Raw genomic sequence first — 24,476 nt, forward strand, 5'->3', positions numbered from 1 at the left:
GAAAGCATGATTTATTATTTTATTATATTTTATATTAAAAAATCCAAACATAACACATTCCATCAGGGAGAGTTTACATCTTAATGTAGATCTGACAACCTTCAGAAGGCCATGTTTTTTTTCATTTTTAATACCCCCCATCAAATACTTATATTCCAACTACAAAAATGGAGCTGCAAAGGATGTATATAAAGATAAATGAGACTTTCTTGATGTTAATAGTAAAAAAACACTTGGGTGACTAAAGAACCATGAGACTAAGGAGAAAATCTGCCTGAGAATGGAATGTTTCCTGTTAACAAGCAGCTGAATGAATCTTATTGAAATCTGGCAACCACCCTGAAGTAAAAGTAGCAAGGTTTGTAGCAACATGGGCACACATAAAACAGTGAGACAAGTATGTGCCGGAAAATTCCTAATACTTGTTTCTCAAGAAGGCACATTTTTCCCAAATCCTTTCTAACTAAAGACAAACAGCAGGAAAACCCAGTATTTAAAGTCTGTCCACTTTGAGGTATTAAATGCATAAGAAAGATTAGTTAAGTCCAAATAGCAGGCAATAGAAATACTTGTAAAACCAACATGGTTAAATGTTAAGATTTTTAGAAATCAAAGTATTTATTCACATAATTTTAAACTAAAAAGTAGTAAATCTCCTGTGGTAATGATTTAAGTGCAAGTGATGCCAGCTTTCTTTCACATTCGTGTCCTTCACGCAGAAGATGCAGATCAGTTGTTCTTGAACAAGTCAATACAGCTCTGCAAGAGGGAAACGTTGTTCTGGAAAAAAACAGGTCAAGCAGATAAATGAGCTCTGAAGTCTAAACACTTCCTCCAGAGCACCAAGAATAAATTCAAATCCAGGTTGTACACAAAATGGGTGCTTTCCCCCCCATGCTTTCTGGTCACATCCAGTGGTCTTAGGGACCACACTGGGTGCTGGGATCAAACAATGGTTCATGTGTAAAAAGCAAGCACCCTACCTACCGTCTTATCTCTCCAGCCCCTATAGGCTTTTCTCCATTAAATAACAAATGGAATTATGAGGCATACCCGCCTCCCCCCACACACAGCTCAATTTCATTCTAGCAATTTCCTCAGATCTGTGCAATATACACATTTCAAAATACAGCAGGTAGGGCATTTGCCTTGCACATGGCTGACCCAGATCCAATCCCTGCAACCCGTATAATCCTGAGTATCAACAGGTATGGTCCTAAAGCAAACACCTCCAGCATGCAATCCCTATCTAATTATAGAAAACTATAGTGGCAGATCTCGTACGTGATGACACTGGCAAAGTGAGTTGGAAAATAACTTTAAATAAGTCCTAAAGATTTTAGGCGTAACTTACCCTTGCATGCTTTATTTCCAGTTCAGACATTTCAATTAGATTCTTTCTAAATGCTGCCACTCTCTTTCGTTTGAAATTGATCAATTCTACAAAATAAAGTTAACCAGGAAACTTTCAACAATTCTCATCTTCACTTTTTATTTTTAATTACAAAAAAAAGTACTCCCAAACCTTGATACATCCCATTTTCTATTTTTATCTCTGCAATTAAGGTAAGTATCAGATATCATAGTATGTATTAAGCTTTGTCTTTAAATGGCCATGGGCTCCCTGAAGAATGTAAGCAGCTTTGTCCTTATCTCTAGGTACAGATGACTCCCCCATTCCCCTCCTTAAGGGTGGGGCCCTAGTCCAACCCAACTAGTGATCTAAGAACTGAGACAACTGAGAAACACACTAGTGGGGCCAGAGCCATAGCACAGCGGGGAGGGTGTTTGTCTTGCACAAGAACGACCCAGGTTCGATCCCTGGCACCCTGTATGGTCAGTCCCCCAGCCCTGTTAGGAGTGACCCGAGTAGAGAGGAGTAAACCCTAATCACTGCTGGGTATGGAGCCCACCCCCAAATTTTAAAATAGCAATAATAAATCATCACCATTATCAGAAGTCTAGGCAGAAAGTATGAAGTACAGAAATTTGGGCCTAGCCTCAATTTTCTCAAGGGTTATAAATTGTGGTATAGGCTTTTGGAAAGATGCTGTTAACCTATTCAATTCACCAGGGAAGAACACGGGTCCCTAAACTTGACCTATTACCCCCTTACAGAAAAAAATACCCACCAACTCCTAAGTCACAATCACCACCTCCATAGCATGCACTGCACCAGAAGCTTGTACCTCTACGCTGGATCATTCCAGTGGGGGAAGAGAAGGGGGCACACCGAGGCATCCACTTTAGGCAAGACTGAGATACACCAACCCAAATTCTGCATTCTGTTTTCAAAAGAAAACCAACCCCCCACTCCTGAAAAGGTCCTAAAGGTTTGAGAGCAAAGCTATAATAATAAAACGCAATCCTAGACTGGATCTGATAGCTGTAAATATTACTAGATCAGAGAATAAAATGAGAAGAAACCTAGCAGACTGCCTCTGAACTATCTATGCAACCTTTCCTCTCAATAAGCTTGGAATTAATTTCAAAATAGCAAAAACTTGAAAAAGTCTCAAACCTTCTTTCGCAGATTCAGAGAGCTGCTCAAATTTCTGGCAACATTCCTGCTGGTGCGTCTCAGCCAGCTTGACATCTTTGCTTTTCAGTCGAGCTTTATCCAGGGCTTTGTTTGAATTCTCATAGTCAATGAGGGCTTTGGTGCGTCTATATAAAAGATCCTGAGAAAGTTATAAAAAGAACAAAAAACACCACTTTAACAATAGGTATGACTTGTAGCTCACCTGAGAATTATTCTTTAAACAGAGTATACTACCCTAATAAATTACCCAACCCCCAGTGCTAATGGACTATGTGAACTACAATGTTAAGGGATAGGAAAGATCTAATACTATATCCATGTTCTCCTTTAAATAAGATTTGGCCAGGACCAGCGTTTTTCCTAGAGCTCCCCCAGGAGTGCTCAAGGTACAAAAGGCCAAAAGGCTAATCCTAGTCATGCAGTGCTGGAGATTTAACAAGACATGTTCAAATCTCAAGATTCGAGTAGGACAAAAAAATTTGGGAATAGGGGGTAGGGTGTTCAAAAATAAAATTCCCTATGGTGAACACTAAAGAAAGTCTTTCCAGGACTCAGCATTAATACTACAAGGAGGGGCCGGAGCGATAGCACAGCGGGTAGGGCGTTTGCCTTGCACGAGGCCGACCCGGGTTCTATCCCCGGTATCCCATATGGTCCCCCAAGCACTGCCAGGAGTAATTCCTGAGTGCAAAGCCAGGAGTAACCCCTGAGCATCGCTGGGTGTGACCCAAAAAAAAAAAAAAAAAAAACTACAAGGAGTCTGCCCTGTAAGCGGCTGACCCAGGTTCAACCCCTGGCACCATATACAATCCCAAACCAACAAGGAGTGATCCCTGACCATCACTGGGTGTAACCCAAAAACCTAAAATAAAAACTGAGAAGGGACAGAAAAAAAAATTTTTAACTCAGTGATAGAATGAACAATTCATTTCCAACAGTGTTCTGCTTACCACTGGTTTTGTTAAGTATTCCTTTATAAAACTTTAAGACTACAATTCAGTGAAAAATTTACCTAAAACCATTTGTGAATCATGTCAACAGATTTTCTGAATCATGTCAAGTCTGAGTGAACTATGATCCACTTTAATCCAGTACCAGGAACCCACTGCTCTCAAGTAATACAAACCAAAGATACAATTCCCCAAAAAGCATGTCACTCAATCTTGACAGAGCCAGACAAAGAGTTACAAAGTTAAGACACTTGCCTTGGCGTGTGGTCAGCCCTGCTTTGAATCCCCAGTATCATCACGTACAATCCCTCCCAACCATCGCCAAGGATCACTTCTGAGCAGAGCCAAATAGCCTATGAGCAACTGCTAGTTTGACCCAAAAGATAATTACCTGGACAAAATTCCTAGAATACCTGCTGGGCATGGCCTTGTAGGACTGCACTGGTGGACCAGAAGGGTGAGAGAAGTGGGGTGAACGAGGGCGGAAAAAGGGAAAGGAGAGGAGAAAGAGAAAAAACACCTCAACATTAGGCCTGCCATGAACCATAGCTAGGAGGATCCTTTTTATTACTGAGCAGTTAAAAATTGTATACCAAAAATTCAATCACAAATATCTTTGTAATTCAGTGATTCAACAGAAGAGAGAACGACGAGAGCGCGAGAGCTCAAGAGTTTAATGGGCTAGACCGAAGGCCTGTGATTGATCTCCAGCACCGAGGCAGCAGTCCCTGAACTACAAGTGTGACCCTCTCCCCTCCTCCATGCCCTCAGTAATAAATCTTGTCTTACCTTAGCAGCCTCTATGTTAAGCATGTAGTATCGAAGGAGCTCTGTTAGCTTTAAATCTTCATCTGAGGACACGCGGCTCTCTATTTTCTATTAAAAAACAGTAAAAAAGAATAGCGTAAGCAGAATTCTATAATGTTGTCAAATCTATAATGTTGTACTGATTGAGATCATAAAAATCCTTACCCTCAGCTTTTCAAATAGCTCAGCAACCTTCAACAGATACCTGAAAATATACACATGATCTTTATAAGAGTGAGCAGATTCACAAGTCCTAGTCTACTTTCACCACTTCTCAGTCCAACTGAGAAGATGGCCACAAAACTCAACATATACAATGTTATATTCATGAGTTTTCCTGTTTCGATGTCCAGTGAACCATTTTGATGTATCCAAGACAGTACTAATGCCAAAATCCTTTTTACCAAGGTCAGGTTCTAGTAAGAATCAAGGTGTGTTCCAAAGCTGCAATCACGAACTTCATTTGCTTCTGCCATTGGCCTGACTTCCATACAACAAATTTTGGGACTGGGGGTGGTAGCGGTTAGGGAACAGAGGAGTATAGGAACAGGACCACGTGGTACTAGCCCAGACCTACATACAAAGTATGTTCCAAAGCCGAATCTAGGTTTTATATTAAATCTAGGTACTAGAATGTCTCAATTAGAACTGCTCAGGATGATTGGCTGCATTCAAAGCAAGCACCCTACCCACTGTACTCTCTTTCCAGCCTAATCCTTTAAGCAAGTTGAGAATCACACTAGAGACATCACACTATGCCTACCACCTCCATAACATGATCTAACCTCTTTGTATGGTCCTGAGCCTTGCCAGGAGTAATCCCTGAGCCAGGTGTGACACCCTGGAGATCTACCTCCAAAGATCTGAACTAATATACATTTTAGTGCCAGATTACTATATAACCTAGATGAGTGTACACAAAAAACACACACAATCACTCCTATTTTTAATATTGCCCAGTAACCTTGGTTAAAGGGGGCAACATTTCCAACAAAAACTTACTTTTTAACGACAGTGGGCTCTTCTAAAGCCAGGCTATGCAGGGAGGCTGCAGTGTGAATATAGTCATCTGCAACATCTGTATAAACAAGGACAGTTGCTCATTTGATTGAGTTAGTACATTACTGAAACTAAAGGACTACTGGATGAGTGGTATTTACTTTTATGAGATCTGGTCATTTTGTCCGCTTTTGCACAGGAATCCTTGATCCTATTGTAATAGTTAATGAGAAAATTCTTCTCTTGCTCAAAGAAGTCATCTACCTCCTATAAGGGAGAATAAAAATTAAGAAGCAAAACTCAAGAACATGAATACAAGTGACTGGAAAGAGAAGAGAGCACAGCAGACAGGTGGTAGACCTAGGTTTGATCTCCAGCACCTCACATAATCACCAGGAGCAATCCCTCCATTGCCAGATCTGGTCCCCTCCCCCCCAAAAGAACACAAGTAGATATAAATTCATTATTAAGTCTAACCTCTACAAGAGGGAAAAGCAAAGTAAGATATCACTTCCTACCCAAGTTAAGGAAAAACTGCATTGACAGAAAATGTCAACCCTTTTAAGAACCATTTACACATGCCATTCAGAAATATCCTCTAAAACACACCAATTCCACATCCACACTGGTTCAGTCCAGTGGGTTCGCTGTTTAGTCTAGGATACTCTAGAGTGGCAGTGGGACGTTGTGGTTTGATTGATCCAAGTAGGCAAAAATATTAGTTGCTTGGTAGGCAAGGGTTAAGGATGTGCACAGCACAAAAGACACCAAGAACTTCCTTTCGGGCAGGATGTTCAAGATGCTTACCTTGCATGTGTGGCCAACCCTGGTTAACTAAGGCTAAGTTGCCCCCAAACCAGAGTAACCCTGGGGTGTGGCCCAATAACCCTTCTCCAGTCAAGTTTTCTTAAAATAAGGAAGTCAGTTACCTTAACTCCGGAAAACAGAACTTCATCTGCACTTTTCACCACACTTTTGAAAAAGCCACCAAACACCTCTTTAGTATTCTTCCGCCTTACACTTAGCTGAAAAATAGTTTATGGCATTTATTTTTCTAGGTTACATGAGAAGTCTAAATATATCCAATAATATTTACTAGTATAGAAAGATATATACAGATATTTTGAATGCCATTAAAACCAGATCTAAAATATCTAAATACCTAAAACGAACATAGACTATAATTCTAAATGTCAATGATGCTGAAAAACTTTGACTGTGGCTTTTATATTCCCTAGAATTATCTTCATCCTGCTATTAAACTCAAACTAGAAGGGTATCATGTTAAGTAAAAAGAAATCACACACACGTGTGCGCATGGACACACACTCACTGTTCCTCTCGAAAGGAAGAGACATCTCTCAGAGGACTAAGCACATGCATGCAGAAAGTCTGGGGTCAGTCCCTAGCACTGCATGGTCTCCTAAGCCATGATGGAAGTGACTTACAAGCTTTACCAGGTGAAAGCCACCCTGTCACAAGGTAGCAAGAAAGAAAATAAATGTAGATCAGTTTTAGATTATGCTAAGAATACACAAAGCAGGGAGAAAAGGCATCTACACAAGAAAGGGGGGAGGGGGAGCCACACCTGGGGACGGAAGAATAGCTCAAAGGGCTAGAGTGTAAGCTCTGGATCAAAGCCCAATGTCTGCTCCAGCACCCAAGTCCCTGAGCATTCTAAGGGCCACCCCCACTCAACCTGGAGCAGAAGCAGTCCACAAGCAGCGTGAAGAGTTCCTGGAACCATTTACAACTTCCAATGACACCATAATTATTTCAAAGTAAAGTTAGAAAATAAAAAGAAACCAACAGTTCTCACTGCAACTTGGTATCTTAATATGGACTGTCAGCATTTTTATCGGGAAATGATAAAACACCAAAAACTTCATTAGTTAACACTTTAGAAAAGTATCAGGGGCCAAGTTCTAGTACAGCGGTCTGGGTGCTTGCCTTGCAGCAAATAGCCAACTCAGATGCAATCCAGCACCCCATCCCTGAGTCCCACCAGGCATGATCCCCGAGGGCAGAGCCAGGAGTAAGCCCTGAGCACCGTCTGGTGTGACCCCAAAGCAAAATAAAATATAGGGACATAGTGATAGTAGAGCAAGCTTTTTGCTTTGCATGGGGTTTCCCTAGCATTCCCCCAGCACTGGAGGAGTGACCATCCCTAAGAATTAATTTATAGAATACGTTCACCTCCCCAACCCCAAAAATACTTGAGGGAGAGTTGGGCCATACCCAGAGATGCTCAGAGCTTAATCCTGGCTCAGTATTGGGGCTGGAGGGTAGGGAGTTTGCCTTGCACGCGGCCGACCCGGGTTTGAATCCCAGCATCCCATATGGTTTCCTGAGCACCTCCAGGAGTAACTCCTGAGTGTAGAACCAGGAGTAACCTTTGTGCATCTCTGGATGTAACCCAAAAAGGAAAAAAAAAAAACAAAAAACAAACAAAAAAAACCCAACCGGCTCAGTGTTTAGATGACCATATGCAGTGCTATAGGGATCAATGGTCAAACTTAACCCCTATTATTTCTCCAGCCCACCTCCCAAAGTACAATCTTTTGTCATCACTGTTAATAGAGGGCACACACGACTCATGATTCCAAGAACTAAAGCCAGCATCTTATACATGCAAAGCAAGAATCATATTATACCTGGTCCGCAAGCCGCCCTGAACAGGTATATCCCAGGTACATCCCAGGTACAAAGTATCTACCCCCAGCACCACCAGTGGTAAATAATCTTGTGCATCTGAGTGGGTTCGAGTAAACAAAAACAGAAGTGCCTTACGTCTTGATCGTACTCCAGAAACACATGGAAGTTTCGATCTTTACTGAGAACAGGGTGTGAAGAGAGGCGCTGAAGAAAAACTTCATGTGAGGAAACAGTCTTTTTAAAGACAGCGAGATACTCACTGAAAGAGAAAGCACAAGGCTTAGCTGGCATCATTCAATCATGACCAACGTGCGCAGTGTAACAACACTGTTCTGTTAATGCCACAAAATAACAGCAATAAATGTTTTGGTATTATTGAGGCCACTGCCAACAAAGAGACAAAGTGATGGTGTAACTAAATTTCATGAAAAAGCATGTTAAATTGCAAACTTAGAGGTATTTAGATTCTTTCAAAAAAAACAAAACCATGCTTAATTCTGCAGTACATAGCACAGATTATTTAAAGAATAAAGCAGCTTTCTCTCATTCTAGATGTCAACCCAAACAGATCATTTAAAATAGATGAAGGGGAAATGGGTGCTAAAATATGAGCGAAGCCAGTTCTTTTACTGTTAAATTTGTATTGAGTCATGGTTACTTTAAAAATGGTGACCACAGACTCTAAACGGGCTTGGGCACTGAAGATAAGTTTACAGGAGCAGCTAGATACTGATATATTATTAGTGGAAGAAGGGGTGGGTGGCATGACTTTGTAGCATACAGCAGACTTAGGTTTATTCCTCACCACCCCCTGTGGTCCTGAGTCAAGAGTGATCCAAACACCAAATTACCAAATAAATAAAGCAGATAGAAATAAGGTAAGTATATTCTGAAATATTAGCCGTTAGGTTCCTTCATTTCTGCATACATCATACTTTGCTATTCCTCAAAATACAGAATGTCCCATCAAGAAACCCCACTTACGCTTCCAGCTCTTGCTTCATCTTGGCAAATTCTTCTTTGGTCATAGACCCTTCACCCTCTCCCAGTTTCTGCATCTTCTCCCGAGGGCCATCAAAGTCAGGCTTTGTTGGAGCTGGGGGTATCTACAACAGCGCCAGATAACCCATGAGTGGTTTGTCTCAGCAATGATGTTTCTAGATAGCTAATAAACAGCTATCAACCCAAGGGTGCTATATAAAAATTTAACAATGTGACCGCTCCCCCACCCCCCCTGCCCATCCTGCTCCAATCCCCCACAAAACAGCATGTATTGACTACAACCAGTTGTTGTTTATTCACTATGGGACCATTCATAGCAGATGCTGGTTTGATCCCTGGCACTACTTACACCACAACTATCAGGAGTGGCCCCCAAGCACTGCTGGACACGACCCCAAACAAACCAAAGCCAAACAAAAAACCCAACATAGTCTATAGGAAATGGCTGAATGGGCTGTTTCCCACATGCACTGCATGCCAGAGACTCAGCATATCCTCAGCAATAAAGGCACTTTCTACCCTTACCCCACATGTTTGAGGCCCTGGGCTCAATTCATGCCGCTACGGGGAGGGGCCAGGGATGAAGGGAAGGAAACAGAGAGCCAAAGGTAGTACAGTGGGCAGAGAGCCTTGCACACTACCAACCCAGGTTCAATCCTGGGCACTCCACATGGTCTCAAGAACTGCCAGGAGTGAACCCTGAGGAATGCAGAGTATGGTCCAAAATCAACCAGCCTCATGCTCCCTCTCAAGGTCTAAGTCGAAATATTAATGCCTCCTTTTCTCCTCTTTGGGCAAGACTACCAGGCTTAAGAGTCACCATATCATCACCAAGTTAGTTTTTTCCTAACAATTATTTATGCTTGATACCCAAGAAAACATCAAAGAAATGCCATTTCCAGACAGTTAAGACTTAAAATGCTCAACAATTTATCATTCTATAATGTAAAATGCTTCATCTATTCACTAACAGCTCAAACACCTTTGCTGACTAATGAAATCTGACAGTTCTCTCAATTAAAAAGTTAATAAGTCTCTTTATATACGCAGCAGGGCTGAAGCCATAGCACAGTGGGCAGGGCATATTCAATATGCCAAAAACAGTAACAAGTCTCACAATGGAGATGTTACCAGTGCCCACTCGAGCAAATCGATGAGCAACGGGATGACAGTGACATGTATACAGCAAGGCTGTAAGGAAAAAGCACCAATCATTATTGGTTTCCAAGATGCACTTACAATAAGCCCTGCATAGTCCGAAGTTTCAATGAGAGTGTCATGCAGCCACACAAAGTCTTCATGTTGCCTTGTAACAGAAAACTCTGGGCTCTGAAAAGTGGGCAGAGTTGTCTGTAAAGAAAAAAGTGAAAGTTATCTGATAAACACCCTTTTTAGATCAAGTCACTTGGCTTATGTGTCCTGTATGGTTTCTATGAGAAAATTCTGAATAAAACATTAATAAAATCCAGTAAGGAACAAAAAACCAACCTCCCCACAATATATATGAAAGTTATAGCTAAGAGTCAACATGATGTTGAGAAAAAAATTATTTTCATGGTTACCAAAGTAATAAAAGAAAACAAATGAGAGGAATTTAGAGACTACATGATAATTAAAATTCTGGAATGGCATAGATCAAATGCTCTAGCATCCATCTACTTAATTCAAATTATGTTCGTCATTTACTTTAACACCTTCACAAGCGCTGCAACCAGTGTTAATTAAGCCACAGTGAAGTGTGGGTATGCACAGTATGGGGCTGGAGTGATAGTACAGCGGTTAGGGTGTTTGCCTTGCATGCGGCCGACCTGGGTTCGATTCCCGGCATCCCATAGGGTCCCCCAAGCACTGCCAGGAGTAATTTTGGAGTGCAGAGCCAGGGTGCATCGATGGGTGTGACTCAATAAGAAAAAAAAAACAAACACCACCAAAATCCCCACAATGGTGGTATGCACAATAATCAATGAGTTAAACAAGTACCTACTTTTTCAATAAGCAAAAAAGGACCAGTGTGACAGTATAGCAGGATAGGGTGCTTGAACAGCCAACCTGGATTCAAATCCTACCAGGAGTAAGCCCTGAGCATCGCCAAGTGTGAAACAGGGTAATAGTATAATAGGATATCATAAAGCATTAAGAGAAAATCAGGGGGCTGTGCTGTGCTGTTGCTCAGCGGGTAGGGCTCTTGCCTTGCACGCGGCCGACCTGGGTTCGATTCCCAGCATCCCATATGGTCCCCTGAGCAGCACCAGGAATAATTCCTAAGGGCAGAGCCAGGAGTAACCCCTGAGCATCGCTGGGTGTGACCCAAAGAAAGAAAAAAAAGAGAGAGAGAGAAAATCAGGAACCAGGGAGATCATACAAAGGTTAAATGCGCATGCCAGGCATGCATGACCGACAACAATCCCAATCCGGTGTGCAGCCTCAAGCAACTGTCACATGGGACATTGCCAGGCTCAATTTCACTGGTTGAGGCCTCCACTACAAAGGAGAAAACTAAACGCCAATGCCTACGATGAGACGTATTTCATTTTTCCCTTTTTCTTTTTTTTGCTCTTTGGGTCACACTTGGTGATGTTCAGGGGTTATTCCTGGCTCTGAACTCAGGAATTATTTATTCCTGGCAGTGCTCAGGAGACCGTATGGGATGCCAGGGATTGAACTTGGGTCCACCACGTGTAAGGCAAATGCACTACCTGCTGTACTATTGCTCCAGCCCCGACTCAGTATTTTAACTAGCAGTAAAGAAAGGCTGAGACTAACAACAGAAAAACACCTGGGAAATCCCCAATTATGTGGAAATGAAACGACACACTTCTAAATAAAAATTGACAAAAATGATGTTTTCAATACACTGAGCAAAGATAAAAGGGAAAGGAAAAAGATACAAATGACAACTACCAGAGGTAAGGAACAAAAACTGAGGTTTCAGATAAAAATCTTTCTATTTATGGCTGATTCATGGCAAATATTTTTTAAATTTATGTGCCCCAAGCATGAAATAGCTCTGGCCACCAACCCAGGCAACAAGCTAGGATGAACAAAGGACCAACTGCTTTGCCCCTGACAGATATAAGAACAACACCACCAGTGAGGCGTCTCTTAGCCCGCTGCCAGGGGTTTTCATGGCTGTCTCAAAGGCAATTACCAGAGGGTAAGGAAAGTCTTTAACAAATGGGACTGAAGACAACTGGTTCTCTACATGCAAAAATGAATTCAAAATGGACTAAAAGTGGGAGCTTAAGCTATAAACCTAAAGAAAAATGGGAGAAAAATATTTGTAACCTTCATTTGGAAGAGTTCTTAGATATAATAGCTAACACTTGAGTCACTATTTCTCTTAATGACAAACTGGACTTTGTGAAAATGAAAATATTTGTAATTCAAAGACAAGCCATCTACTGGAAGAAACATTTGCATAAGGACCATCTCCAAAATACAAAGAATTATCTCAACCCAATGAGAAGACAATCAGCACCACTGAGAATGAGAAAAGAGATGCAGAGATCTCACTAAATGGCTATAAGGCACACGCAGAAACAAAACATAGACCTCCACATTAGTAAGGGAAATGCAAAATAAACTATAGTGAGGTACCACCGCACACACCCAGAATGATTAACATCAGTCAGACTAGTTCTGTAAGGATGTAGCAAGGGCAGAACCCTTGTCCACAGCAAGAGTGAGTGGGAAATGGTAGTCACTTTGAAAAAGAACCCCCTGCAGAGCCCAGGGATCTAGCTCACTTGCACAATCCATGGCTTGTGCATGGAATACGTAAGGCACTGGATTCCATTTTCAGTATTGAAAGTTAATATACTAACTTCCGGGGCTGGAAAGACAGTACAGCGGGAGGGCACTTGCTTTACACACAAGGGGTTTGATCCCTGGCATCCCATATGGCCTCCGGAGCACCACCAGGAGTAGTTATTCCTGAGTGGACAGCCAGGAGTAACCCCTGAGCATCACTGGGTGTAAACCCCCCCCCCCCAAAAAAAAAACAGATTATGGCTCTCACTACTCTCTGCCCCAGGAGAGAGGAGACAAAAATTTAGCAGTTTTAGGAATAAGACTGCTAGCAATTCCACTCCTACTTAGGTACCCAGGAGAATTAAAAATATTTCGGCACACACACAAAAAGAAAAAGGCTGAAAATGTTCCTGTCAACAACTGATTCTGAAAATTTCAATATACAAAAAGATTCAAACAATTTCAAAGTTGCAGTTTAAATACAAACATGGAGTATTTTATATCTGTATACATGTTGGTGGCACCACCTAAATCTCACCTCCAGGTCTGCTCCCAATTCTTATCAGCACAGCCCACAGACTGAGGGCCCACACTAGAGTAGAAATGTGGAAACAAGATCAGAAAAGTTCTCTGAGCAGTAGTGCCACACTGCAATTAAACAATAATCACTTCAGTAAGTCTATCCTCATATCCACTGTGAAGAAAAAGGGAGTAACGAGGCATTGTTTATATAACAAGTCATTTTGTCACTTACCTTGGTGTGCACTGTAAACTTCACCTTATCTCTCTCACTGAGGGCATCAGGTATATCAATCTGAAGTGAGGGGTCAACATTCAGGTCCACAGACACAGATCTCAGCTGAAATATATTTTGGGACTATTAGCCTCAAATTTATTGTAGTCCTCAGAAGTATTTTTCAAGGGGCTGCAGAGACTGAATAGGGGTGAAGGAGTTGGTCTTGCACATGACTGACCCCAGTTCGATGCAGTCAGGATTAGACCCCTGAGCACATCCAGGTATAGCCCACCCTCAAAAGTGTTCTTTGAACACAGAACTAGTATATTAAAAAGCAGCCTATCCAAGACAACTTAAAAGAGTCAGTTGAAATAACTGAAACTATGTTGGAACCTCTAGTGTATGGATAGCCTCATAATCTAAAAAGCTATAGAATATGCACCACGAACAATGAAATTAACCAAAAACTTCAGTAACCTTCAGGTTAGAGTAAAATTTTAAATATATATCTATATGCCAAAATCAGTAACAAGTCTCACAATGGAGCCGTTACTGGTGCCCACTCGAGCAAACTGACAAACAACGGGATGACAGTGACAGTGACACATCTAGAGGGGTTACGGCACTGTCAGCAGGTCAACCAGAACCTGCGGAGCAACATCAGCAGCCTGGTGGTGGTGCCTTCAGGCTTCCTGATTCCCAAATTGCCGCTGTGCCTCTGGCCAGACCCCAACAACTCAGAACGAAGTTTCCTAAGAAATTCTTGTCACTTGTACCACTCGTCATCCCGTTGATCTTCAATTTGCTTGCTCGAGCAGGCGTCAGTAACTTCTCCCTTCGTCCCTGTCGCGTGCTAGTATAGCCCAATGGTTATCTGCTCACCCCAAGAAATAATTGATTTCCTAAGAAATTAAACAGCCAAAGTTAGGCATAAAGAGTCATGCTCACACATACCACCCCCGGCTCTGCTATACAAGCTGTTATCCACCTTGTTTCAGAAACACAGAAATCTTGAAAGAGAACAAAAGCAGGACATTTAAGCACATTAACGGCCATGATTCAGAGACTCAGAAATGAATCTCGGAGGAGAGCAACACACACGCCAGAGATGTCTCCCCACTCCGCGCCAGGCTGATTTCACTGGAGCACCTCAGATAGGAGCAGATGTGTCCCTCTGCCTGCCCAAATGAACCCTGGCAGAAGCCAGTCACCTCCACGCTCATGGCCAACCTTCACTGACCTTCATTCAGAGACCCCCCCATGAGATTGAATACCTCCATGCATGAGAATGAATCTGCTGAAAAACCTAAGTAAGGGGGAGTAGTGACTGAAAACTCCAGTCTTCACCTGGAGTCGGGGATGGGCAAGCTCCCCCCACCTCCCCACCCTTCCGGTTTCCTGGCAGTCAGGCCTAAGAATTGCCTCTGGGAACCACTTAAGTGCCATGATTCAGAGACTCATGAGATCTGAGAGCAGCATGTGGCCGAGATGGCTCTGGATCCCAAATGCCCCTCTAGAACCAGGTCTACTGCATGGGGCAGCTTTTTACTTAAAAACAAAAAAAAAAACAAAAAAAAACACAAAACCACCCGAACAGACATATATTTAGTTACTGCTTCAAAAATATGATATAGAACAAGAGGCAAATATATAACTAAAAAAGGCCTTAACAGGGCTGGAGCGATAGCACAGTGGGCAGGGCATCTGCCCTGCACTAAGGTCAACCTGGGTTCAATTCCCAGCATCCCATATGGTCCCCCGAGCACCGCCAGGATCAATTTCTGAGTGCAGAGCCAGGAGTAACCCTGGAGGATCGCTGGATATGACCCACAAAGGGGGGGGGGGAGGGCCTTAACAGAAAGAATTCTGCTATGGTTCTGCAGGTCAAATTTACTGATTCTAAGAACTATAATTTCAGAATGCCAATACCCAACCCCGTCCTGCTTGTTTAAAAACAGGAAGAATCGGGTTGTAAGAACTGTGGCTAGTAATATCTATCATACTTAAAATTTACAACCTTGAATTCTCAGAGCCAAAAAGCTGCTATCAGTATGAAGGTTTGACACAAATGAGCAGGGTAAGCTTCTCCCATCCCCTTCCTCTCATCTTAAATGTAAAATAGTGCTAAAGTAAGAATAATGCTCTAGATTATCAAGCAATGCGAAGTAAAGACTATAGTTAAGAGGATAAGAGAACAGGAACTAAGACATTTCCAAATGATTTTCCTCCAAATTCTTTCTTAAAAAATAAAGTTCCACACCCAGGACTGAGGAAGTGTCCTTCTAAAAATAGAATAAATGGTTCAATCAGGTATAAAAAATAACCATTAGGGCTTCATGGCACTTCTCTTACATTCTAGAAATTTGTCAGTTTTTCTCTTTCTTTAGCACTATGATGAAGAAAAGGTTTAAATTCAACCTAACTGGTTTTCCTCTAAGAGAAGCTTCAAGTTTTTATAGTCAGCACAAGATAACATGAGTCACTGACATTTCAACCAATACTTCTTCCAGATAAACTTGAGTAATTCCTTTGAATTGTGATTATCTTCACATGTCTATTTATTAGAACTTGGCAAACAAAGAAAAAAACCTCAAGTTCAAGGATTCTTCGTTTTTATCATAATGCTGACTTTAACGAACATTTCTGATAAAAAGCTTCATTCCTTGCTTCCATTAATTTTATCCTGTGCAAACGCAACAGTGAAAAAAGCCTGTGTGAGGAGGCAATACATTGAATCTCAGCACACAGTCCTCCAGCTCAGTACAGCGCCCCCAGGTCTGATTTCCACTGTATTACCAGGTCCCCACTGCCAAGGGAGGAAATCTGAAGGAAAAAAAAAAATCTCGAATTTTACTGAGAAAAATTGGCCACCCCTATTCCCCACATCTAAGAACTGAGCCAGGAAGAAGGGGGCAACCTGGTGGGAAGTTGAGGACAAGTCATAGGACAAGCCCGAGGTGATGTTCCTACCATATTTGCTGGATCCATCTTCTAGTGGCGTTGACACACTGCCCCCGGTACCAAGCAATAATCATTTTAGGGAAATATTAATCATCATAGACATTGAAACAAAAATCTGACCAACTAACATGACAGTCAAACCTCAAAGAGCTAAATAAGGAGACAAATCTGCAGAGGGTTTAAGAGAATTGTCTGAAAAGGGATAATGGTGAGTACTAATTCTGATGCCCTAGCCTGGCGTTTCTCAACTTTTTCAACCATGACCCCAATGCGACCTTGTTTTCTTGCTAGTTGCCCCTAGTATGCTATGTCTCCCCTCACCCCACACACACAATTTCCACCTATGGCCCCACTGAAATATCCTGGGGGCCTACAAGAAGTTACTTATTATGGCCCCTGGTTAGGAAACATCGAACTAAGCTATCCAACTCAATGGGTGGTAGGTAGATAGTTAAGCTAACTAAAATTTCTTCTATATCTTCAGATAATGAAACAGATCAGAGTCAAGTTGTGAAATGTTTAAAGCATCCAAGTCAGCACTCACCCCATCTGGAAGTACTCTGAAGCGTGATTAAAAGCTCAGCAGAGGTCCTTCTGCTTACTCAACAAAACCAATGCCCCATGCCACATTACTTGTTCATTAACTCGCCAGATTGGAGGGTATATGCAGCGGGTGAACCTCCTGTATACTCTTCCCCAGGCACATACCTTTATACCCTAATTTTAAGAAGCTCTGTTCTGCTGAGTCGACACTAAGACCAGATATGAAAATTACCTATAATGGCTGGTTTGATCAAATATAAGTCAGAACCAAGCACATCCAACTTCGACCTGTAGTAGTCTGTTTCCCAGCTCCCTAAGTCACTTACAGTAAGAATCAAACTGGGAGTCTGCTCTTGGGGCCAGAGAGGTAGAGCCTGAGAGTCTTCTGCACTCACATGGCCTCCCGGGCCTTCTCAAGACTCACCTGGAGAGCAGAGCCAAGAAATAAGTGGCAGCACAGCAGGGTGTGGCCTCCTCCCAGTCTACTCACAGGCCAGGGATAGGGCTCAGAGGTAAAGTTTTGCAAGGCATGCATGAAGCCTGGATTCCATCTCTGCACAGCATTTAAAGAAACTGGCTACTTACACACTCCAGTGTCATTCCTTCAAATTGTTTCTCTTAAGGATTATACTTTGATATCCTTTATCCTGCTAAAACAAAGACCCAGAGAGAAGGGGGGACAATTAAGATCTGACCACCTATGGTCTCCTGAGCCAGCAGAACTGAAGCAGCCTTCCCAGACGAAGGACTACATCCCACTACACACATAACTGTCACAGATTTTATGAAGCCCCCGTTTCTACAAAATGTGAATGCTTTGAAAAAACTGCCAGCATTACTCAAAAACAGGATGCAACAAAAGGTATGCATATCTTAACCCTGTCCAAAATTAGATAAGGACACAATCCAAAATAATTCTGCTGCAGATACCAAATGTCCTAGTTTTGCAATCCAGCTTCACAGGATAAATATGAAACATTAGTTTTAACTGTTTCAACTCACAGCAAAGTGTTTAAGAGCTTTCTTTCTACTCCTCCAGCCCCAAAGTCTTCTGGTTCTCTTCCCTTCCAGTATCTGGCTGTTTTCACTTCAATTCCTTCACGGGAATAGAACCAAGACTTCTATACCTTAAGTTTACTAACATTCAAGTTTAAACAAAAACCAAAAAAAAATTCCACAGGGCTGTGCAGCAAGTGATCAGATTTCACCACTCATCTTAGTGAGATGGGACCCGGAGGACCTATCCCTGCTGACACCAACCATCTTACCAGCAGCCACCAACACACAAGCTGTCCACAGTAGAACACTACAGACTGCAAGGCAACTGGAGGCTGCGTAGACTCAGGTTCCCAGAACGGGAACTGAGGCTTGGAAGAAGATCAGTGACTGCGTACTCAGCGAATGGATAAACTGAATCATCATTTCACAAGGCTGCAAGTCCATGAAGAAATCCCAATATGAAATCCAACGGATTAAATTACTGCCTTAAATAATATCGCAAGAAAACCAGCTAACTCTTAGATACCTAGATTATTTTGAGTTCACAAAACAAACGGGTTGAACTACATACCTCTAGTAACTTCACAGTATAGAAATCTTAGTGGGAATTGCCACACAGAGAAAAGAGATGCAAGAGAAACTAAATTTGGGGGCCTGAGCAAAATCTCAATGGGCTGAGGGCTTGCTTTTGCTTTCAAGAAGGCCTGGGTTCAAACAACAGCATCACAAGATCCCCCTAAAACACCTTAGGGAGTGAATGGAAGCGACACCACCTGCTTTGTTCATTCCATCTCCCCCTTTCTTAAAAAAGGTTTATCAGGGGGCTGGAGTGATAATATAGGGGGTAGGGCATTTGCCTTGCATGTGGCTGACAGGGGTTCGATTCCCAGTATCCCAGAGGGTCCCCTGAGCACCACAGTATTAATTCCTGAGTATAAAACCAGGAGTAACCCCTGTGCATCGGCCAGTGACACAAAAAGAAAATTAAAAGTTTATCAGGAACTCAGTACATGTTCTATGAAAAGAACAAAAACTTAAGTCACATAAGAACCAAATACACCAAACATGGCCAGAATAGTGAAGGTCATTCCAACACTATTTTGGCGGCGGGTGATCTACCGGGGACCAGGATTGAAAACTGCTTTCTATGTGGAAGCCTGAGATTTGACCCCATTTCAGCTCTGGGTTTTGATCACTTGGGTGTGCCTCTTCCAAATACAAGACATCCAATTTAAGATTTTCTATAAATGCAGTCAGATTTCAGTTTATCTATGAGTGCTCTGATAACCTCCTCCCCCACCCCAGAGTTGAAACTATAATAACTAGGTCCCTGATTTAATACTAGAGTACTTCGACACTGAGATTACAATGACATCCTTTGAATATTCCCTTGCCTTTCTTTGTGGAAACTTGGGGAATGCCCCTCCCAAATACTGATCCTTCAAAACCTTTAATAAACCAAAAATTGTTTAAAGAATAAATTGCTACTGTTTAGAAAATGGTTCTAGCATTTCTGATCCAAATACTAATCTGTCATGACCTGGATAGTACAAGGGTTAAGACATTTGTCTTGTGCACAGCCAGTGGAAAACCCAGGTTCAATCCCTGACACTCCACTGAGCCTCACCAGAAGTGACAGTTCCAGGTGTGGACCCCCAAACCAGGAGCAAATAAACATACACAAAAACTTTTTTTTTAAAAAAAAAGAGGGGGATACAGGCATAGCTCAGCTACAAGATGGAGCGCAGGCTTTATATGTGAGGCTGGACTGAATTTCCTGCACTAAGAGGAAAAAAGGACAGGATTTTAAATTAAGCTCTCCTGGGGCCAGAGCTAGTGGAGTGGGTATGACCGGGTGTCTTCCTAGCCTGGATTCCATCCCCACCACCTTCTGGACCCTTCAGGAGTGACAAGGGCAGAGCCAGGAGTAAGCCCCTAAGCACCACCAGGTGTGGCCCAACACACTCCAAGGCCCCTCCCCCCACCCTTGCAATGAACACTGAACTCCTAACAAGGCACAAACACTGCCTTGTAAGTTCTCCAAATTCCACAAGAGTGATCCCTGAATGCAGAGCCAGGGATAAGGCCTGAGCATAACCAGGCATGGTGGCCATATACACCCCAATTCTTGAAACAAGCCACTAATCTGCAACACAATCTGGAGCCATCAACATCACACCCTTTAATAATTTTTTCCCATCACATACTTTAACCATTACTCTAAACCAAAGGTCATCTGACAAAAGGAAGTCTGGTGCCGTGCTAAACCTTTCAACACACAAGGAAGCCAGAGGGGTTAAGGTGCTTCAACCCCAACTTACTCTCCAGCACACAGCTCCTGAGCACCAGGCCAATGGTCCGACAGCACCACTGCCCACTCCCACCCCACAGCCCCAAAGTATCAAGCCAGAATTTGAAGCAGGGCTGGGGAGAGTTTAAATGGTGGCATGCATGGCTGGCAGGTGCAAGGCTATGAACTCAATCCCTGGCACTGCATACACTCCTCACCACAGTAACTTGTATTTTTTCAATATATACCCTTCAGTTGAAAAAGACTTCAAGTTATACACTAGATGTTTGTCACTTCATCTCAGTGAAAATAACTTAGATCTCAAAAATGCAGAAAACTCTGTAAGACAGACACCCCACCCTTCCTACTGGGAAAAAAAAAAGTGAACAGACTTGCTAAAGTACTATTCAGGTAGGAATCTGAAGACACCGTACAGATCTGGAACTCAGGTTGGGGACTGCCTTGATATGTTTCTGGTCAACTGAAAAAACAAGAGTACAGGCAAAAATATAAACCAATACTAACTGGGTCTCAGGCTAATCAACCCACACCACCACACCATTCACCCAAGTCTCTTGTAACAAGCTGGTAATAAATCCAGTGGAGAGTTCAGTGGGCAAAGCACTTGCCTTGCATTGTAGCACACCCGGGTTCAATTCCTGGCGTCCATATGGTCCCTAGAGCCCTGATAGGAGTGATCCCTGAGGTTCAAGCCAAGAAACCATGAGGGCATGGCCCCCAAACTGAAACTATATACCAAGTTGTAATATTTTCAGATCAAGTGCTTTACCTAGCACTAACAACTTCAATAGCAATTTAGAAGCCAATCAACTTGATCATCTGAACTGGAAATGTAGTGGTCACAAAAGACCATAGAACAATGTTTCTGACGGCTCAAAGGCCAAAACCTTATTCCAAAACCAAACATGTCCAAGAGATTTTAACAATGCTGTATCTCAGAAAATGGGATGCCGCTAGGTAGTTAAGACTAGTTGGAACAAGGCAAGCATGTTGCTAGTTGTACTATCTCTGATCTCAATCTAATTCAGACACTAGACCTGGCACAACTCTCCTAAAGTTGAATATTTGCAATTTTCTTTTCCTCAGAAGGTGGAACCCAGGGCTTTACACATTCAAGGCCAACATTTCACTTCTGAGTCACATCCTAGGCCAGAAACAAATCATTTTCATCAGTAGGGCCATTTTAAATATTAAAGGGTCAGAGACCCTTCTTTGTTCTGACCCCAAATTGTCCCTCCTTTACCCCACCAGGTGTGGTCCAAAATCTTTTAAAAACTAAGGATCTGGGGCTGGAGCAATAGCACAGCGGGGAGGGCGTTTGCCTTGCACGCGGCCGACCCGGGTTCGATCCCCAGCATCTCATATGGTCCCCTGAGCACCGCCAGGAGTAATTCCTGAGTGCAAAGCCAGGAGTAACCCCTGTGCATCGCCGGTTGTGACCCCTCCCCCCCAAAAAAAACTAAGGATCAGAGACTTACCATTAGTATGTACATACACGTGCTGGAGCTGGGGTCGAGCTCCCATACATTAATTATACATGTATCTTGAATAAACCAAGGAACAACTCCTGCGCACAGATCTGGGAGAAGCTGGGGGCCCCCCAAATTAAGCAAGCAACTTCTCTAAATTGTTTTTTCAGCATAGTAGGCAGTTTCAGATCATAAGTTATGGGCCATACTACAGTTTTGCTGAATTTACATTTTTAGTAAATCCTGAAGAATCTTAAGAACTCTTATCTTTATGGAACATCCAAACGACTAGGTTGAAACTCATTTTGGTACAAAGAAAGTTTATGAGGCCAGAAGAGTTGAAAGGGCTGGTGTGCAAAGCTTAGAATCCTATTGAACTGCCAGCGCTTGAGATTCCAGAGCACAAAGCTGGGAAAAAAACTCTGAAGCACCAGAAAAATAAAACCAAAGACATTTTCTGGGAACAGGACTGCAGGTAACTCAGCTGTCGAGGACCTGCCTTCCCTGTGAGACTCTGGGTTCATGCGTGGCACGCCACACCCCATTAATGTCAGTGCACTAACAAAGACCTATCACTGAAGATACAAGGACATCTGGTATTCTGCTACTTCACACTTTTACTCCCTTTTGGTGAATGGTAAAAATCATCTAGACTCTATCAAGTTTCAGGTAGCAAAATGAAAGCATGCATGAGTTTCCACTAGTTCCTTTTTTAGTAAAAAGGCAGTGAAAGGAGCCTACCATCAGATCACCAGTTTGTAGACAGGAGGCCCTAGTTTCATCCACCCCTCCGCCCTGCTCCAGCAGAGCATGGCAACCCCCACCCTGTAGCTCAGGGTGTGGCTCACACCACCCCCACAGAAGATTGCCCAATTTTGGAGAATCAGAGCGACGGTGGAGTTATTTCAGTAATAGAAAGGTGAGCTGAAGCGCTGACTTCCTTTTGGATAACCACAACCTTGAATCAAGTTAAGTTCCTGCTGGGCAGCTCAACTTTTTTGGTGTTTGGCAGTCATACCCAGTGGTGCACAGGGCTCTGAACTCGGGGATCACACGGGGCACTCGCGCCCTGGGGTCTGAGGAGGGCAAGCAGCCTTCCCGCTTCACTCCAGCTCGGCCTCTAAGGGGGAACTACCTTCCCCGGGGTGGGAGGGGAACCATCTCCCGTTCCCCGGATGGAGCGAAGCCCCGAACTCCCCGCACACGCTGCATCCAACAGCGTTCTGAACCCTGCTTGGCCCAGCCCTGCATGGCAGTCCTCGGCGCAAGCCCCTCCCAAAGGGCAACTGTTCCTGCAACTTGCAGTCGGAGACCACTTCCACACATGCCATACCAGCTTAGTATGCTGAACGTGCGAACACTCGTGATTACTTTTCCCCATTTTCTGCACACAGTGCAACGGGCTCCTTACCAACGTCTACCGAGAAACACGCGGAATTAAAAAAAAAAGGAAAAGATAAAAGAGCAGAAAGGCTGTCTAGACATCTTCACTTGGCCAGTCTCCCGAGTCAGCCAGCATTACTAGCTCCGTTTGGGACCTCAAGACTGGGAGGCCAGAGATCATTCACATCGAGAGGCTGGGGGGGGGGGGGGGGGGCACCCAGCAACCCTCCAGAACTTGCGCACCTACTGGGGACTGCAGAACTCCCACCTCGGGGCCCTCGGCTTTATAAAGCCGAGGTTCCCGACTTAATGGGAACCCCCGAAATTTGGGGGGGGAGGGAATCGAGGAGACTGGCTGGCGGCACGAGTGACTGACACGCCTCTCCCCGCGCGGACTCCTCTCCCGGGCGGGAGCGGCGGGCGGGGGCGACTCGGGCAGGGCCTGGGCTTCACCCCAGAACCGGGACCCGAAACACGAGATCCCCTCGGCTCTCCCGGCTCTCTGCGCCCGTCCCCCGGGGCCGTCCCGTGAGAGCACCCGAGCCGGGCCGCAGCCAGCCCAGCCTCCCGGCCCGAACCCGAGGGGCGGGGGCCTCACCTTGCTGCGATCCTCGTCCTGCTGCTGCAGCGACTCGGGAACCGCGGCCATGGCGACGCGGGCCTCGGGCGGGGGCCGCCGCGCTGCGCGAGGAGAGAAGAGGCTGGGCCGCCGCCGTCCGGGCGCCTCTCGCGGGCGGCCGCGGCCCCGCCTCCGCCGCCTCCGGCCCCGCCGCAGTCCCAGCAGCCCCGCGGCCGGCGGCCGGCGCGCCACGTGCTCCCCCACGGCGGCCTCCCCCGTCCCCGGGGCCGTCCATCTTGGAGCAGGGCAAAAAGAAAATCTAAAAAAAAGGAAAAAAAAGAAAGACACCAGCCGGGGGCCTACCCTTGCTCGGCGCCGCGCGGAGACCACCGACCGCCGGATCGCGACCGGGAGACGAAGGTGTGACACGCTCCCAGCACCACGCGCATCAATTGAAAAGAACGCGCGCCCAGGCGGCGAGAATTTATGACCGCGCCCGGCTCCAAAATGGCGGGCGAGCTGTGACGTGAGCGAGATCTCGCGAGCATGAAGTAGCGCGATAAGGGGGGGCGCCCGGCGGAAGGGACGCCCACCCGCCTCTGGAGGTCTCGGCTGGCCTAGAGGGGCCAAGGCGGGCCCTCGGCGTCGCGGTGCCTGTCGGGACTGTCGTCGCGCGGGCGGGGCCTCGCTCGAGCCCAAAGCGCGGGACCCATGAAAGTACGGGTCCCGGGAGGCCCTCCGCGGCCCGGGCGCTAAGCGAATCGCGGGGGCTCCCCGGGCACGTCTGTCCGCGCAGGCCCGGCCTCGCAC

General features: G+C 44.4%; 1 protein-coding gene, 1 non-coding gene and 1 pseudogene across 5 annotated transcripts; all 3 read right to left on the reverse strand.

Moving 5' to 3' along the window:
* Window positions 1-24,164, reverse strand: SNX5 (sorting nexin 5). Of its 4 annotated transcripts, XM_055130857.1 has the most exons (15): window positions 24,030-24,164; window positions 23,706-23,788; window positions 13,460-13,564; window positions 10,195-10,305; window positions 8,938-9,059; window positions 8,089-8,212; window positions 6,228-6,323; window positions 5,460-5,565; window positions 5,302-5,377; window positions 4,465-4,504; window positions 4,282-4,368; window positions 3,884-3,928; window positions 2,522-2,681; window positions 1,355-1,440; window positions 1-780 (listed from the first exon to the last, which is right to left on the reverse strand). In XM_055130857.1, the coding sequence occupies exons 2-15, from the start codon at window positions 23,754-23,756 to the stop codon at window positions 730-732; spliced, it is 1,260 nt and encodes a 419-aa protein (XP_054986832.1). In that variant the 5' UTR covers window positions 23,757-23,788; window positions 24,030-24,164; the 3' UTR covers window positions 1-729. The 4 variants fall into 4 exon arrangements, 3 of the variants coding, with proteins under 3 accessions (XP_054986832.1, XP_054986831.1, XP_004614459.1); XM_055130856.1 differs by lacking the exon at window positions 24,030-24,164 and having other exon boundaries at window positions 23,706-23,987; XM_004614402.2 differs by lacking the exons at window positions 3,884-3,928; window positions 24,030-24,164 and having other exon boundaries at window positions 23,706-23,984.
* Window positions 11,937-12,077, reverse strand: LOC129404050 (small nucleolar RNA SNORA48; annotated as a pseudogene).
* Window positions 18,139-18,372, reverse strand: LOC129404062 (small nucleolar RNA SNORD17). The gene has a single exon (XR_008629660.1). It is a non-coding gene; the product is annotated as a small nucleolar RNA SNORD17 (small nucleolar RNA).
* Window positions 24,165-24,476: the final 312 nt, after the last annotated feature.

Source organism: Sorex araneus, chromosome 3, assembly GCF_027595985.1.
Source record: "Sorex araneus isolate mSorAra2 chromosome 3, mSorAra2.pri, whole genome shotgun sequence".
NCBI classification, from domain to species: Eukaryota; Metazoa; Chordata; class Mammalia; order Eulipotyphla; family Soricidae; genus Sorex; species Sorex araneus.

Coding starts and splice junctions, on each gene's coding strand:
- SNX5 (XM_055130857.1), bottom strand. CDS start 23,756: ATGGCCGCGGTTCCCGAGTCGCTGCAGCAGCAGGACGAGGATCGCAGC. Junction 9,060..10,194: donor CGGACTATGCAGGGCTTATT/GTAAGTGCATCT, acceptor GCGCTGTTGTAG/ATACCCCCAGCTCCAACAAA. Junction 2,682..3,883: donor ATTCTAGGAATTTTGTCCAG/GTAATTATCTTT, acceptor TAACTTTCTCAG/GATCTTTTATATAGACGCAC.